At 41.3% G+C, this 17694-nt stretch overlaps 1 protein-coding gene across 2 annotated transcripts in view; it reads right to left on the reverse strand.

Moving 5' to 3' along the window:
• Window positions 1–6433, reverse strand: part of GABRR2 (gamma-aminobutyric acid type A receptor subunit rho2) — a 67857-nt gene extending 61424 nt beyond the window's left edge. Inside the window, exons 1-2 of one of the 2 annotated variants that reach the window (XM_043542657.1) lie at window positions 6310–6433; window positions 3972–4022 (exon numbers count right to left, since the gene is read on the reverse strand). Coding sequence is in view for 1 of the 2 variants with exons in the window: in XM_007063047.4 (XP_007063109.2) it covers window positions 3972–4159 (188 nt within the window). In the remaining variant the exon portion in view is untranslated. Of the gene's footprint in view, window positions 1–3971; window positions 4426–6309 lie in introns of those variants that run through there. The other variant, XM_007063047.4, reaches the window with a different exon arrangement.
• Window positions 6434–17694: the final 11261 nt, after the last annotated feature.

Here is a 17694-nt window from a genome sequence, read left to right on the forward strand (position 1 = left end):
TGCTGATGGGTTCTGCTCGATAACGATCCAAAGCAGTGCGAACTGACGCATGTTCATTTTCATCATCTGAGTCAGCTGCCACCAGCAGAAAATTGATTTTCTTTTTTGGTGGTTTGGGTTCTGTAGTTTCTGCATCGGAGTGTTGCTCTTTTAAGACTTCTGAAAGCATGCTCCACACCTCGTCCCTCTCAGATTTTGGAAGGCACTTCAGAATCTTAAACGTTGTGTCAAGTGCTGTAGCTATTTTTAGAAATCTCACATTGGTACCTTCTTTGCGTGTTGTCAAATCTGCTGTGAAAGTGTTCTTAAAATGAATATGTGCTGGGTCATCATCCAAGACTGCCATAACATGAAATATATGGCAGAATGCGGGTAAAACACAGAGCAGGAGACATGCAATTCTCCCCCAAGGAGTTCAGTCACAAATTTAATTAACGCATTTTTTTAACAAGCATCATCAGTATGGAAGTATGTCCTCTGGAATGGTGGCCTAAGCATGAAGGGGCATAGAATGTTTAGCATATCTGGCGCGTAAATACCTTGCAACACCGGCTACAAAAGTGCCATGCGAATGCTTGTTCTCACTTTTAGGTGACATTGTAAATAAGAAGCGGGTATTATCAATGGTAGCTGTGCTTTGAACAAATAAAGAGCTGTATAATGCTAAGTACTGTTAAAAATCAGGTCCTTGGTATCTCAAATTGGGCACCTAAAATTAGTGGATACTTTTGATTTTACGCTCTGTGCCTCAGTTTCCTATCTGTAAAACGGGGATAATATCACCCCCTCATCTCATAGGGATCTTGTGACGATAAATTCATTAATGTTTGTGAAACACTCAGATACTGAGCACCATATAAAACCTCATGAGGAAATTATTAATTTTGTCTTCAGAGCAGGGTCTGAATAGTATGCAATAAATAAGGCCTAATGCCAGACGTTGAACAATGAGAAGGGAAAATATTGATCCCAGTCCATTCTGTGAACTGAATGAGGCAGAGGCCTTGTGAAAAAAAATTGCTTGTGATCATGTAGTTAAAGACTGTATCACAATGCATACTCACAAGGGAACTGAATTGAAGTTGCCCAGGAAACCTTAATTCAGGAATTTCCCAGTTTTTGAGTGCTTGACTTTGCAGCTCTAATAATATTGGTTTAATATTCTTTTAAAATAGCTGTGGTTTGTGTTGTGTAATTAAAATGATAGAAGAAGATATGTGCATAGAACACAGACAAGATGCCCAGCTTCTATTCTTGGCTTTGCCACTGCTCTGCTGTTTTGCTTTAGGCAAATCATTTAGTCTCTTTGTGTATCAGTTTACCCATCTTTAATATTCATTATTCTGGGAACTGAGGAGGTCATTTAATATTAAACAAAGCTCTTTGAGACCCTTGAATATAACGCTCTAAAAAGTGATCAAACAATGAATTATGGAGCAGAAAGATTTTTGGGTTAATAGAGCCCAAACCAAAGGTCTTTGAAGTCATGTAAAGACTCCCCTTAACGTACATAGCTTTTTATTGGGCACATATACTACACTCACTGGCACCTTATCTAAGATGGAAAATGGAAAACTTTTAAATATAGACTCCAATAGTTGAAAATATTTTTCTTGCCTTATATATTTATAGAAAAAGAAGCAAGAGAAATACAAAGCAGAATGCATGAGGCAGTTACAAAAATAAAAGATGCCATTTATTTTTGTGTTTCTCTATAAGGAATGGCAATCTGACATTGAAACTGGGTTTCATTTGACTGCAGGCAAAAAAGTCCAGCACCATGCAATTTTCAGCACAGGTTTGGTTTTAACACAAGACAACCAGAGTTTTGCAATACAAAATAATCAGGAATGTTCAAGATACTGTTACTATTTAACTCTGTATAAAATGTTTTTAACAGTGAGCACTACAGAAATGTCTATAAATAAAAAGAAATGTGATTTTCATTTTCAGGTTTCTAAATAAACTGCATTTTACATACATTTAAATGAATGCATTAAGAAAGTTTATATGGATAAATTACAAGGACATAGTGGTCTATGCTAAGTAGTTTATGAATATAGTTTTGGTGGTTATTTAACATCTGTGGAGAAAGACATAAAAACTGTTCCTTATACTTTTGAAATGTAATGATTTATCCTTTCATTGGCTAACACATTGTTTGTTATACATCATTAATTCACATTAAACCGAGTAATATCTATTGTCCTCTACAATGCACAATCCATGTATTTAAGAAAAAAGTTGGACTAGTTCTTGAATTCTCTACTATTACAACTTTGCAAAAGTCAATGGGGTTGGTAATAGTTTATTTTAATAAATGTCAAGAATAATTTGCAAAGAGAGAAACCTTCCAAGAACAACTTATTAACCAAGAGAGTGGCAGTACTTCTGAAAAGAGAAATGTTCAGACTGCAAAAATGTGTATGAGCAGTTTATGCTGCTTTGTAACTTTTCAAGGTAGGAGAGTTCAACCATATATGAAAGAATCCCAGGCAAGTACTAGTGGTGAATCATTAGATTTTGCAAACATAATATTCTGAAAAAAAGCCCAGCATGCTTCAGATTTACATTCAGTAAGAACCAGATTCTTTTGAAGTCAGTGGCAAAGCATCCCTTTTGGTGTAAATGGTTTAGCATCAGGCCCTAGATGTCTAAACTAGAGAATAAATTTTATGTCACCAAAAACATGTGCTTGCATATTCTGCATTAAATACCAATAGAAATATTAGCCAATACTAGCCTCTCTGCTTCTGCTTCTTTTATAATATATTTTCTGCAAAATGTCTACTGAATCTCAGCTAGGGTGACCAAACGTCTTGATAAAATCGGGACTGTCCCGATTTTTGGTTCTTTGTCCTGCGTCCCGACTGATGCACGGTCGGCACGCCATTTGTCCCGATATTGCAGCTTTGGCCGCTCCTGCCGTTTTTTTTTGCTTTTTTGTTTTTTGCTTCCCCCAGGTGTCCCAATATTTTGTCCATTTCATCTGTCACCCTAATCTCAGCACTTTCTGTAGATAAAAAGGTGTGTTCACAGTGCCATGCTAAACAATACAAAATGACTAAAAAGATGACTCTTTACAGTCAGAGTGATTCCATTTAATAAGATGGATTAACCCAACTTTATTTTCAAGCTCTTGGCCTAGCAAACAATCTTATAAGATATGATTGTCACTGGATGACATAACTCTATTCAAAAAAGGATAATATACTCTGGACTGCTTGGCAGGTTTGGAAGCTTATCTTTCCTAATGTAAACCTCTTCTCAACCCCAGTCTCAGTAATATTAAATCTAACAAACTTCGCTAAGACCTTTATAACTCTTTGGTGCACACCTGCCTTAATACTATAAAAAGTTATATTAAAGTTCCCACATAATTTTCCAAAATGTATCTGCAGAATAACTTTACAAAGCCTATACAGTACATACTCCTGTGCAGTAAGGATACCATTCACACTAACTAAAACCCCACAAATTGCCATGAGAAAATGAAATGTATTTTCAGGTGGATTTGCATAATAGAGACGTTTAAATAAACAACCACAGGAAAAGAGAAGGCACTTTGAAAGATTAATTTAAAATAAAGCCTTTTGTTATTGCTGGGAGGATATTTAAAATTGAATTTGCTGAACGCTTGTTCTGCATCTACCTTCAGTTCTTACTGTATCTACAGTATGGTGTGTGCATGTCTGAGACTGTGTTCACTAAAATACAATCAATGGCCAGGTTACCCATGACAGCTGCTAGAAACATGACCAATTACAGTTAAATCTGAAGATAGCAGTAAAGATTGTATAAGGTTATTCAGAAGCCATAGAAGCTATTCACATATACAATTAAAATAGGCAAATTTTATGTATATGTCTAACTGAACTGACTGTATACATCTATCACTATATATACAGTATTAATTTCACTCATGTATATTTAGCGAGAGCAAGAGAGTTATATATTTTATGGTTCCTTACCTTGCCTTCTGCACCTCCAGCTGACCTGTCCACCTCTTCCTCCTGTGCTTTCTGCTCTCCACAAGAAGGACAAAGCAAAAGAATAATAAAATGAGTTTTGCAAAATAAGGCATTTTGTGGGAAATTGTGATGAGACACTCTACACTCCAATAACCTCCTGCAGTAGAAATCCACCCTAGTTTAAACATTGAATCAGCTATAATTCCAGGGTCCTGTGTTTCTAAGAGTGATCATGGTTAAAAATAATGCTTTTCTGATTTAATAATTTAAACTGGCTTTTGAGGGCTTCTCACTCGAAGCTCATCCTTCATCACTGCTTAGTGATTGGCCATTACTCAAGAAGAAGTTTCTCCTGGCAAACAACATTTCCACTCGGTCCTAAAGGAGATATTTGCCAAAATTCATTATATAAAAAGACTGCAATTCCATGCCAGCTTTTTGTTCAAGCCGCTAATCTCAGAACTGTACTATCCTTCTGTCAGACTGTATAAAACCATGCTGTTTCTTTTCATTAGGGATCCCAGATTTTTTATCACTATAATATGCATTTTTAACAAGGCGGTGCCAGTTTGCTTTGTGTTTAAGATCAGTACTTTTTGCATTGATGTACATATTTTAGTATAGTTTTAGGAAATTTGATTTTTTTTCTAGATCAGTTAGCAGTTAGTCAGCTGTGTAGTATAACTTGTACCAGCATACTGTTTTTGTGATATCAAATTTTTGTTAAAAGCCTATAATTCTTCCAAAAAAATTTGTTTCCCTCAGAGGTTAACAGCATTAAAGTGGTTATTTGTTTTGAATATTAGGATTTCACTAATAATGAAATTTTTAAAAATTAAAATTAAATAAAATATGGTTTGATTTTAGGACACTCAGTAACTAAATCTTCTATGGTTCCAATCCTTCAAATACGAAAGTATGCAAGAAACTCATGTGAGTAGTGGGTTGCAGGACTGAGACCTTAATCTGTTAAAGCCATTTGAGATTAGCATGAAAAGACATTACAGCAGCTGCTTTTTAATCACAAGGAAGAGGATGTTTTCAGGTGTCATTCCGAAGTTTGTTTATTTACTAAACATTAAAGACTGGGGAATTCAATATTACACCTTGTCTTGACAGATGAAGAGGAAAGGATCACAGAACTAAAATTTAATGGTAATTTAGGTACAAGTGATCATGACTTGATAACATTTATAATGTACCAAGAGAATAAAACCCAGACCAGCGTGGCGGGTGGGCGGCCAAGTGTGGGTTTGTGTGTGTTGTATTATGGCCCTGTGGATTAAAAAAAATCAACCTGGTTTAGTGGGGAAATGAAGGCAACCATAAATAATAATATGTATATAACAAATGGAAGAAATGAAAAGTTGACAGTAATAAATATAAATCAGAAACTAGGAATTATAGAAAATTGATAAGGGAAGCAACGGGACAAGGAAAAATGTATGGCTAGCAGAGTTAAAAATAATAAGGATTTGTTTTGTTTTTTCTTTTGTTTTAAGTATATTAGGAACAAAAAAGACCCCTAACAATTATATTGGACCATTACTAGATGGAAATGACAGAATTGTCAATAATAATGCAGAAATCAATATTTCTGTCCTGTATTTGGGGAAAAACAGATGATGTAGTCATATTTTATGATAACACTCTTTCCATTCCACTAGTGTCATGGGAAGATGTTAAACAGTAGCTATTAATGTTAAATATTTTTAAATCAGGAATTCCAGATAACTTGCAACCGCATTTTTTAAAAGAGCTGGCTAAGGAGCAAGATAATCCTGGGAAAAATAATGGAATGGCTGATTCAGGACTCAATTAATAAAGGAGGGTAATATAATTAATGCCAATAAATATGGATTTATGGAAAGTAAATTCTGTCAAACTAACAGTAACTTTCTTGATGAGATTACAAATCTGATTGATAAAGGCAATAGTGTTGATGTAATATATCTACACTTCTGCAAGGTATTTGACTTGGTACCACATTACATTTTGATTAAAAAACTAGAATGATATAAAATTAGCAAGGCACACATTAAATAGATTAAAAGCTGGCTAACTGACAGGTCTCAAAAAAAAGTAAACAGGGAATTATCTTTGAACAGATGTGTTTCTAGTGAGTTTCCGCAGAGACTGGAGTTTTTCATACACTACTGAAAATTTTTATTAATGACCTCAAAGAAAACAAAATTATCATTAATACAGTTTGCCATTGTCACTGATACAGAGTGATCTGGATCTCTTGGTAAACTGGGCGCAAGCAAACAATGTGTGTTTTAATGCGGCTAAATGTAAATACATACATCTAGGAACAAAGAATGTAGGCTATACTTACACAATGTGGGACTCTGTCTTGAGAAGCAGTGACTCTGAAAAAGATTTGAGGGTTCTGGGGGATAGTCACCCGAACATGAGCTCCCACTGTGGTGCTGTGGACAAAAGGGCTAATGCAATCTTTGGATGCATAAACAAGGGAATCTCGAGGAGTAGAGAGGTTGTTTTACCCGTATTTGGCACTGATGCAACTGCTGATAGAATACGGTGTTCAGTTCTGGTGTCCACAATTTAAAAAGGATGTTGATCAACTGGAGAGGGTACAGAAAAGAGCCACAAGAATGATTAAAGGATTAGAAAACATATCTTACGGTGATGTAAGCAGTGTCAGGATGAGCTCCACCCTGACATCTGGTGGTGAGGTGTGGCAAGTTGTGGAAAAGAACTTCAGGGGCCGATCTCATTTGCATAGGTACACCCACCTCGCCTAGAATGAGGCCATAGCTGCCCAAATGGTCACTTTGGCTGCTGTGGGATCCCCAGTGTCTCTGTTATTGGAGCAGGAAGAATAAATTGTTATTACCCTGATTATGGGAACTGTGCTTGGAACTGTACTTGGCCTTTTGTTATGATGGAGGGACTCACCATCAACTAAGTGGCACTCGCTAGGCAAGGGTCATGGGTTCCAAAACTCTGTGAATCGAGAGAGGCTGGGGACAAGTATTAATACTTGGTGGCATGGGCCCCTTGGTGAGGGCCTTACATGCTAATTGCACTTCCTCCTCTCTCCACTGTGGAATATCAGAGCTAATTTTGATTCCATTAGGAGTCTAGTTACAGGCTGCTGAGCTCACTTTGGGCTAACAGTGCACCAGCACTGAGGCTCCCCTACTACAAGCTGAATTCACCTAAGAGCTGAAATCACTGAGTGTTGTGTTAAGTAGTGGGGGAGCCTGAAGATATATTGTGGAGCAGTTTGCGGGACGGCTGGAGTGCCTTGTGGACAGGCTGGTGGAGCAGTTCGTAGGACAGCGGGAGCTGCTGGTGGGACGCAGAGCAGTTTGTGGACCGGCTGGTGGAGCAGTTCGTGGGACGGCGGGCGCTGCTGGTGGGCCGCGGAGCGGAGCGGAGAGAAGGAGTTCGTGGGGCAGCTGGCGGAGCGGAGCGAAGGCCTATGGACCTGTGGGGCGGTCAGCTTCAGATCATGTAAGGTGCCTCTTACCCCCGTCCCATCTCCACCCAGGTTGGGAGGTAAAGCTCCGCAGATAAACTTTCAAACTCTGGGGCTACCCTGACCAGGGACAGAGACTTTTGGGTCGTTGGACTTTTGGGACTTTGGGTGATTTGGGGTTGCTGGACTCAAGAACCAAAGGGAAATGGGCATGCCCCAATTTGCTTGGGGTGGGGTTTTTTTGCTCATGGGTTGTGTTATGAATCCTGTTGGTGGTGTTTCCCCAACATAATGCCACATTGTTTCTCTCTGTTATTAAAAGGCTTTTTGCTACACTCAGACTATGTGCTTGCGAGAGGGGAAGTATTGCCTCTTGGAGGTGCCCAGCGGGGGTGGTATATATTTGTCCCAGGTCACTGGGTGGGGGCTCGAGCTGGTTTGCATTGTGTTATTGGAATGGATCCCCTAGATATTGAACCCGGCCCTTGTTGCCGCCAACTCTGGCGGGCAGAAGGGTTACAGTGATAGACTCAAAGAGCTCTATTTATTTAGCTTAAGAAAGAGAAGGTTAAGGGGTGCCTTGATTACAGTTTATAAGTATCTATCTGGGGAACAAATATTTATTAATGGTTGTCACACTGCCTGGTATAGGTTACAGCTGAGAATGCCAAAATCAGGACAGACTGTAAGAAACAGGGCAGAAACACCCCAAAACTGGTGGTTTAGTCTATCATAACATTTCACCAAGCCAGTAACAAAGTGAGCTCTTGTATCACTGCACTAGTTCACAGAGAGCCAAATAATAGTCCCCTAGGCACTCCAGCCCCTGGTTACCATCCAGACAACTGGACTTAGCAAAGAAAGGTTCTTAAAACCAAAATTCGCCGTGTTAGGTTCTTCCAATCCCAAAGGTTCAAACATTCACCTCCAGGTCAACATGCACTTTCAGGATCTCACCAAATACCACATTGCAGCCAATCTTTAGTAAACTAACTAAAGATTTATTTTAAAAAAAGAAAAGAAAAGAAGGCAGTTATTAAATGGTTTAAGGAATCATATGCATTACAATTGATTTCGGAGTCTGTAGGTCAGGAAAATAGAGTGATGGTAATTCAGCTGCCTTGCAATATGTCTCTCTGAATCACCCAAAAAGATCTGGGGTCATCAGTCCTTCGTTCAAAGCTTCCTTCTTGTTAGAAAATCACAGTCCAGTGAAATGGTGCAGGATTGAAGACAAAGAGCATTGTCCCAGTCTGCAATTTATACCCACAGCACATGTGCATGGAAAGTTACTGGCACAAACATGGTGTCTTGGGTCACATGTGTCTTGCTGAGTCAGGAGGCATTCACTGCCTATATACTGCCTGAAGAGACCTCAGGAGGGGTCCCTGGAAGAGCGGATTATTCTTAATGGGCCATCAAGCAGGCTGACTAGCCTTGATGTAAATCTGCCTTGGAGGTGTTACCCAGAAACACAACAGGTTTGAGATACAAACCTAGAGCAAAGTTTCATAACTTCATATATAATGATGACACATGCATGTAAACAGGATAATCATACATAGCAGACTACAACTTTTCCAATGATACATTACACAACATACTTTGTATAAGATTTATCACAATTGTGCAACAGTGGTTTAGTGTAAACATGGTCACCTTCCTTTAATCAGTGTCATACACCCAATGCAAAATTGATGTAGAAAAGGGTGTCCCAGACACTGCTGGATGCATCTTAGGAGTTCTCCATTCTCAACAGTGCATCTGCCACTACATTTCCTTTGCCTTTAATATAAATCATGTTAATTTCATATTCCTGTAAGGCTGTACTCCAACAATGCAACCTGGAATTGGTTCCCTGAGCTCTATTCAGCCATATGTGAGGTGCATGGTCGCTTAATACGGTGAACCTTCTGTTGTACAAATAGGGTTTAAATTGCTTAACAGGCCACACAATTGCATAACATTCCTTTTCAATAATTGCATAATTTTGTTCACTGGTGTGAGTTTCTTGCTTACACATTCATTGGGGTGTCTCCTACCGCCTTCCCCTTCGTGCATTAGCACTGCCCCAAATCCAATATTGGAAGCATTAGTGCATAGCAGAAATGGTTTCTCAAAATCAGGGCTGGCTAAGACAGGTTCTTTAGATAAGGCTTCTTGTATGCTCTCGAAGTCCTTTTCACAGGCCTCTGTCCACACCACCTTATCAGGCTTCCCTTTCTTTATAAGGTCTATTATGGGAGCAACAATATCACTGAGCCCCTTTAAAAATAAAGGATCGGACCCGCTTCTTTGTTGTAGGGGAAGGCCAGCTTTTAATAGGTTCAGGGCGAACCAGCGCACTGTGCACCGTGTCCCAGGTATGATACCTTTGAGGCTTGCATTTAGAAACTTTGTCAGATTAGCCTCTCTAAGCCTATGTAACACAATTCCCGCGTGGTTTATGTGATCTTGCTGAAAATGGCTAGCTAGATCATCTACATAAGCCCTTGCAAAAGTTTCCAATCCCTGTAGGACTTCATTTATAAACCTCATGAATATGGCTCCTGAATCCTGCAATCCAAATAGTGAGACCTTGAACTCAGATAGACCAGATTCCACTCTGAAAGCAGATTTTTCTTGGGCATCAGCGTCTAAAGGAATTTGCCAGTATCCTTGAGTTAAATTCAGTGTGTTCATGAATTTCGCTCCCCCCAGTATATCTAGCAGATCCTCTATTCTGGGTGTGGGGGTAAGGGTCAGGTTGAGTGATAGCATTCAGTTTCCTGTAATCCACACAAAACCTCATGGGTTTGTCCTTCTGGGACACCATCACAATAAGGGAGGTCTAGGGGCTTTTGGACCTAGTAACTACTCCCATTGCTAACATGCTTTCTGCTTTTTCCTGAATCTGTTTTTCCATGTCTCCCTTGGCCCAATGGGCCCTACTAGGAGCTGGGAAGAGATCTGTAGTTTGAACAGAGTGCATTATCTTGTTAGTTAACCCTGGCCAATTTGAGAATGTCTGCCTGTGATGCTTTGACAAAGCTAACATACCCTTCTTTTGAGCTGTAGCTAAACCCTCCCCCAACTCAGTGTTTTCAAGCTGTCTCCTCTTTGCTTTCTGTAACCATATCAGTTAAAGGGACAGACAAAGTTTCCTCATCAGCACAGCAAATCAAATTCACAACTATTTCCCTTTCAGAGTAAGCCTTCAATCTATTGACATGCGCTGTTTACACAATTCCTCTGCCGTGGGGCTTCTTCACATTATAGGTAACCTCACTAACTCTTTCCACTACCTCATACTGTCCATTCCAAATATCTTGCATTTTATTTTCTCTCACAGGATCTGGCATAAGCACCATATCTCCAACTTCCAATCCCCTTTCCTCGGTATGCCTATCATACCAAGCCTTCTGAGCTTTTTGGCTTTTCTTAAGATTCTGCTGAACCAACTCCATCATGCCTTGCAAACTCTCTTTAAATTGAGACACATACTCCACCACTAGCGGCTCTGTCTCCTCAGTATTGCCTTCCCAAGAAACACAAATGAGATCTAGGGATTCAACCCTCCCACTTCCCTGGTTCTTGTCACGCAGACAGCAAGCAGCAAAAGACCAGAAGTCCGAAGTGCAGACAACGTGATGTTTATTGGGGTTAGTTTCCAAGCAAACATATTCCGAAGCCCTTCACACCAGTTGGACTTATCTCTATACACCAACAGAGTCTGTTCCCCAGTGTTCCATTCCCAGCTCTGACGCCGCAGAGCGTTTACCCCGTGTCCCCCTTTCCAGCTCTGACGCCGCAGAGCGTTTACCCTGTGTCCCCCTTCCCAGCTTTGAGGCTGCAGAGCCTTGCCTGTGTCCCTGTTCCCCATTCCCTATTCCTGTTCTCCCCCCTTAGCAAACATGATTCCAATTTCCCTTCCCCCCACTTCCTGTTTGACCCGTTTATATAGTAATATTCTCAGCTATACCTTAACCAATCCTAACATATTGTAACATAATTCTCTAACCAATTATAGCCCACTACCCTAATTAATTGTTTGTCTGCTGTATAATTAATTTTGCTAGGTGTAAATTAGAGAACCAGCAGATTAACAACAGAAAAGTGGGGGCCATAAAGATAAAACAATACAGAAATGCGGGTTTCACAACCACAACCATTGATTAGCGATTTCTTGCCAGACAGGATGCCGTCACTTAAGATCTGTTTCTTTATCTGGTCGTGATGGGCATTATCAGGACAGGATCCTCTTTCTAACAGCCCAGTGCCACCTTATTTCCATATGACTGGTTTGGAATCTGATTATGTGACCTTACGCTTCCCAGCTTATGGCTGCCCCTGCTGCTTAGCCAAAGGTCTTAGCCTAAGAACAAGGCCTCAGACTATCCTAGTGAGAGAAGTCCCATACACAGGTAGACCGTGATTTTGATTCTTTGTTTTATACCTCTATAACTAGCTAAGTGATAGAAATACACCTAAGTTCTTAAAGTATAGGCCTTTACATCTATATTCTAACACTTCCATTGAGACTTTCTACCAGACCATTGGTCTCTGGGTGATAAGGAGCAGCTTTTAGATGCTTTACTCCACACATCTCCCATAACTGCTTAAAAATAACAGACATAAAATTAGCACCATGGTCTGACAAAATTTCTCTGGGGAAACCCACTCTAATAAAAGTAGTAAGCAATGCTGAGGCCACTGTCTCTGCCTCAATATTAGATGCCTCAGGATATCTGGTAGCAAAACCTACCAAGACAAGAATATCTCTCTTTCCATTCCTGGAAGGTTCAGGGAGTGGTCCCACAATATCCTCAGACACTTTGGCAAATGCCTCCCTGATAATTGGTAATGGGCTGCAGGGGCACCTTACTAAGTCCATTTAACCCTTTACACTTCTGACATAAATCAAAGCTTCTGCAATAATCCCTCACTATTTCACAAAGGTGATTCCAGTAGAAATTTTGCTTTAATCTGTCCATGTTCTTTCCACGCCCAGGTGCCCTGCAAATGGACCATCATGAGCTAACTTTAGCAAGTCACCTCTATATCCCTCAGGTACCACAAACTGTTTGCAAATGGTACGATGAGGATCTTTTTTCCCTGTAGGCGATTCTTTATACAACAAACCAAATTGCATGAAAAATCTGCTTCTCCCTACCCCAGCTGGGGCTTGATTCTGAGCATCAGCTCTGGCCCCCTCTCATAAAACATCATTTTGCTGAGCTATAATAAACTCCTTCTGTGTTTCATTCAAGTTTAGAGCCACCTCTGACACATCAGACAAATTCTCAGCTGGCATAAGCAGATACATTCTCTAGCCCAGTGGTCACCAACCGGTGGGTCCTAGAGGATCTCCCAGTCGATCGCGATCTCCGGTGGTGCAGCATGGCTGCTACTAAGGCAGACTCCCTACCCCAGCCCCACGCCACTCCTGGAAGCGGCCATTGCGGCCCCGCAGGCGGTCAGAGGTCTCCCCTCTGCTCCGGCCTGCAAGCACCACCCCCAAAGCTCCCATTGGCCAGGAAAGCTGCGGGGCGATGCTTGCCGAGAGGGACAGCATGTGGAGCCATGTGCCCCCTGCATCCCCTCCCCCAGGGGCCGCAGGGGCGCATTGGCCCCTTCCGGGAGCAGCGTGGGGCCAGGGTAGGCAGGGAGCCTGCCTTAGCCTCGCTGCGCCTGCTGCCAACAGGTAGCCGCCAGGGGTAAGTGCCACACCTCATCCACCAGCCCTGAGCCCCCTCCCAGAGCCAACGTCCCAAACCCCTTCCTGTACCCCAGCCCTGAGCCCCCTCCTGGAGCCAGCACGCCATACTCCCTTCTGCACCCTGAACACCCTCCTGCATGCCAAGCCCCAGCCCTGACCCCCCCTCCCAGAACCAGCACCCCAAACCCCTGCCCCAGCCCTGACTCCCCTCCCAGAGCCCGCACCCTGCACCTCCTTCTGCACCCCAACACTGTGCCCCAGCCCAGAGCCCCCTCCTGCACCCCAAACCCCTGCCCCAGGCTCAGTCCAGAGCCCCCTCCCACACTGCGAACCCCTTGGCCCCAGCCCAGAGCCTGCACCCCCTCCGAAACCCCAACCCGCTACCCCAGCCCTGTGAAAGTGAGTGAAGGTGGGGGAGAGCGAGCGACAGAGGGAGGGATGGAGTGAGTGGGGTGGGGCTTTGGTGAAGGGGTGGGGCAGATCCTGCGTTGCCCTTAGATTCAAAATGCAATTTTGGGCGTAAAGAGATTGGAGACCACTGCTCTAGCCTGTTCACAATTTCCCTCACTAACATCATGCAGGGAAGCTGCATCAGAGCCATACTTTCCCTGTGACCTGGTCATGATATTAACCTGATTAAACATAGTTGAAATATCATTACCAATCAAGGCATCAACAGGTAATAAATCTAACACCAACCACTATATCACCTTCAAAACTTTTCCACTCAAGGGGATTGTGGACAAAAGCGCTTTTACAGAAAGAGCCAACATGTTCACACTCTGATTTGGCAAGAAATCTCCCTCTCTGACCAATTCCCTTTTACCTAAAGTAATATCAGAGGCTGAATCTCACCATCAAGTACACACAATTCCATTGACCTTTGCATTCTTTATGAATTCCTCACTACCAGTCAACATCTCAGTCCTAATATAATTTGAGAGGTAGGATGCTTTCCTCTTCCACCACTTATTCTGGAATTAAAGTGGCAGCATTAACACCTGCAAGGTTAGTATTTGTACTCAAGGTGGCAGTGTTGGAGCTTATATGAGTAGCCTTTGTAATTAAAGTGACAGCATTAGAATTTATTATGGTGTTTGCTGGTGCAGGTTGTGGAGTGTTTTTAAGCTTTGGGCAATTTGATTTTATATGGCATGGGGTTCCAGACTGATGACAGACCACCTGTTTCCCCGTCAGGTGAGAGGATTTATGTTCCGGGCTCCCATGAGCTTTTCTAATAAAATTGGGGTTAGATTAATTCTTAAACACTTCATCCCTTTTAAACTGGGGTGCAAAGGGATTACCTTTCTCCTGGGGCTTACACCCTTCATGAGCTCTGTTTTCTATGAATTCATCAGTGATTTCTGCTGCCTGTAAGACTGAGGCTATGTCTACACTACAGACCTTACAGCAGCACAGCTGAACCGCTGCAGCTATGCCACTGTAAAGTCTCCCCTGTAACAGCAGTATGCTGATGGGAGTCTCCCATAGGCATAATTAAACCACACCCCCAATGAGTAGCGGTAGCCATGTTGGCAGGAGAGCGTCTCCCACTTGCATAGCGCTGTCCACACTGGCATTTTTGTCAGTGAAACTTATGTCAGCCAGGGGTATGTTTTTTTTCACACGCTTGACTGACAAAAGTGCTAGTGGCACTAGCCATCAGGCTTCCTATCGCATACTGCAGGTCTGATTTCTTCAGGAGCCATTTTAGCAAACGCTCAAGAGTAATTAAATCTAGCAGTTTATCAAAGTCACAATAAGTTTTTTTCCCCTTTAACCCACTTTTTAACATAAACCAAGAAATTTATGAGTACACTCTACATAAGTAACATTACCAGAAATTCTTAGATTTCTGAATTTTAGCCTATAAGACTCAGTGGTAACCTTAAACTATTCAATATTGTTTCTTTAAAAACTTTACATAAACAAAAGCCTCCTCTACCCCCATTTCATTAAATACCTCTCTGGCCTTTCCAGTCAGTTTAACAGGACAGGCATCAACTGGTCTTCATGAATTTTGTCAATATCAAAGGTGATGCTCAAAGGTAGATGAAAATACTTCAATACATTCAGAGTCTTTATGAATTGGACAGACTTTATGTCAGTCTCTGTTATTGAGAGAAGATGGAATTTCAGGCTGTGGCTGCTGTTCCTCCTGCCTGTCTAGGACTCAGAGCTGCAGTTCATGAGCACCTTTCTCAGTCTCCAGGTGTTCCATTCACATTTAGTGAGCTTCCTTTTCAATTTCAGCCTCTACTTGGTGTCCCTGGTACACGCTCTCCTCTGCATCCTCAACCTTCTCCTTCATTCTAAATTCTGGCATTTTTTCTTCATGCTTTTACTGTTCCCAGCATTTGCATTCTTTTGTTCCTATTCTGAGCAAATTGGTCATCTCCTGATCTGAGATGTCCCCTGTAAGGTCCATTATCTTAATTTTTTTTTAAGTTTTTTTGGTGTTCATAAAAAATTATGTGAAGATAAGATAATGGACCTTACATTGTGTTCATAGCTTCATAGGCTCGTGATTCATTCAGGGTCACTAATCTTTAGCCCTTAAAACTCTCAATATTCAATTTAAGTCTTACATAGCGTGGGGTTCTGAACCAAAGCCCAATTGACCTGTGATGATGTGTACCCTGCCCAAGACTTCGCCAAATGTCACGTTGCCTGGTATGTCACAGCTAAGGATGCCAAATTCAGGACAGACTGTAAGAAACAGGGCAGAAACACCCCAAAACTGGTCATTTATTCTATCATAAGTAACAAAAGTGAACTCATGTATCACTGCAATAGTTCAGAGAGCCAAATAACAGTCCCCTAGGCACTCCAGCCCCCGATCACCAACCAGACAACCGGACTTGGTGATGAAAGGTTATTAAAACCAAACTTCACCATGTTAGATTCTTCCAATCCCAAAGGGTCAGACATTCACCTCCAGGTCAACATGTACTTTCAGGATCACATCAAATACCACGCTGCAGCCAATCTTTAGTAAACTAACTAAAGATTTATTTTAAAGAAAAGGAGAGTTATTAAATGATTTAAGGAATCATATTCATTACAATTGATTTCCAAGTCTGTAGAAGTAAGGATAGTAGTAGTGATGGTAATTCTGTTACCTTGCAATATGTCTCTCTGGATAACCCAAAAAGATTGGGGGCCATCAGTCCTTTGTTCAAAGCTCCCTTCTTGTTAGAAAAATCACAGTCCATAGAAATGAAGCAGGACTGAAGACAAAGAGTGTTGTCACAGTCTGCAATTTACACGCACAGCACATGGGCATGGAAAGTTATTGGCACAAACATGGAGTCCTGGGTCACATGTTCCTTGCTGAGTCATGAGGCATTGATTGCCTACATGTGCCTGAACAAGAGACCTTGGGAGGGGTCCCTGGAAGAGCTGATTGTCCTTAATGGGCCATCAGGCAGGCTGGCTAGCCTTGGTGTAAATCTCTGAGTTGGGGGATTACTCAGAAACACAACAGGGTTGAGATACAAATACAGAACAGAGTTTCATAACTTCATATACAATGACGATACATGCATATAAACAGGATAATCATATTTAGCAGACTATAACTTTTCCGATACCTTACACGACATACTTTGTATAAAATTTATCACAATTGTGTAACAGTGGTGATACATTAGTGATGATACATTACCATAAACATGGTCTCTTTTCTTTTATACAGCATCACAATGGGCTCTTCAAACTAGCAGAGAAAGGTCTAATGCTAGCCAATGGCTGGAATTTGAAGCTAGAGAAATTCAACTGGAAATAAAACAAGTTTTTAACAGTAAGAGTAAGTAACTATTGGAACAACTTACCAAGGATCGTGGTGGAATCTCCATCATTGACCATTTGTAAAGAATCTTGGATGTTTTTTCTAAAAGATATGCTTAAGGAATGATTTTGGGAAGTTCTATGGCCTGTGTTATACAGCAGGTCAGACCAGATGATCTCAATGGTTCCTTCTGGAATTGGAATCTATGAAAAAAAGAGCGCAATCCTGCCCCTATCTTTGGGTACAGAGGGTTTTGTGCAGCAGCCTTACTTAAGTTCTGCTGCATAAGGACAAGAGCAGAATTTGGTTGATGGATGTATCCCTGAGAATTTGCTAGGTTTGAAGGTGGACCTCAGGGCCTGTTCTGCAAGGTGACAGCAAATCTCTCAGAGGTACAATCAGGAAGAAACTCTGCAAGGGTATCCTACTGAAGGTTTTTTCTTTAGAGCCCTCTCCTAAGGGAAAGGATGATCTGGGCCCAGGTTTGCAAATGTGAACAACTGCATTCAAACAATGTACCAACAAGGAAAAAACAACTTTTTATTTCAGGAATATGGGGTCTATAGATTTTAAATATACCGTATTCCTACCAAAACTAATATACTTATTGGGGAAAAATACTTTTATTAATTTCACCATAGGAAACCAGATTGTCCTCCTTCCAGACTTGAAGACAATGCAAGGTTTAAATAACTGCTGATCTATCCAGACATGCTATATAGTTTTATTGTAAATGTTTAATTAAACTAAGATGCTTTGATGTACATACATCGTGTTTGTATGTACA

The sequence above is a fragment of the Chelonia mydas genome, chromosome 3 (genome assembly GCF_015237465.2).
Source record: "Chelonia mydas isolate rCheMyd1 chromosome 3, rCheMyd1.pri.v2, whole genome shotgun sequence".
Lineage (NCBI taxonomy): Eukaryota > Metazoa > Chordata > Testudines > Cheloniidae > Chelonia > Chelonia mydas.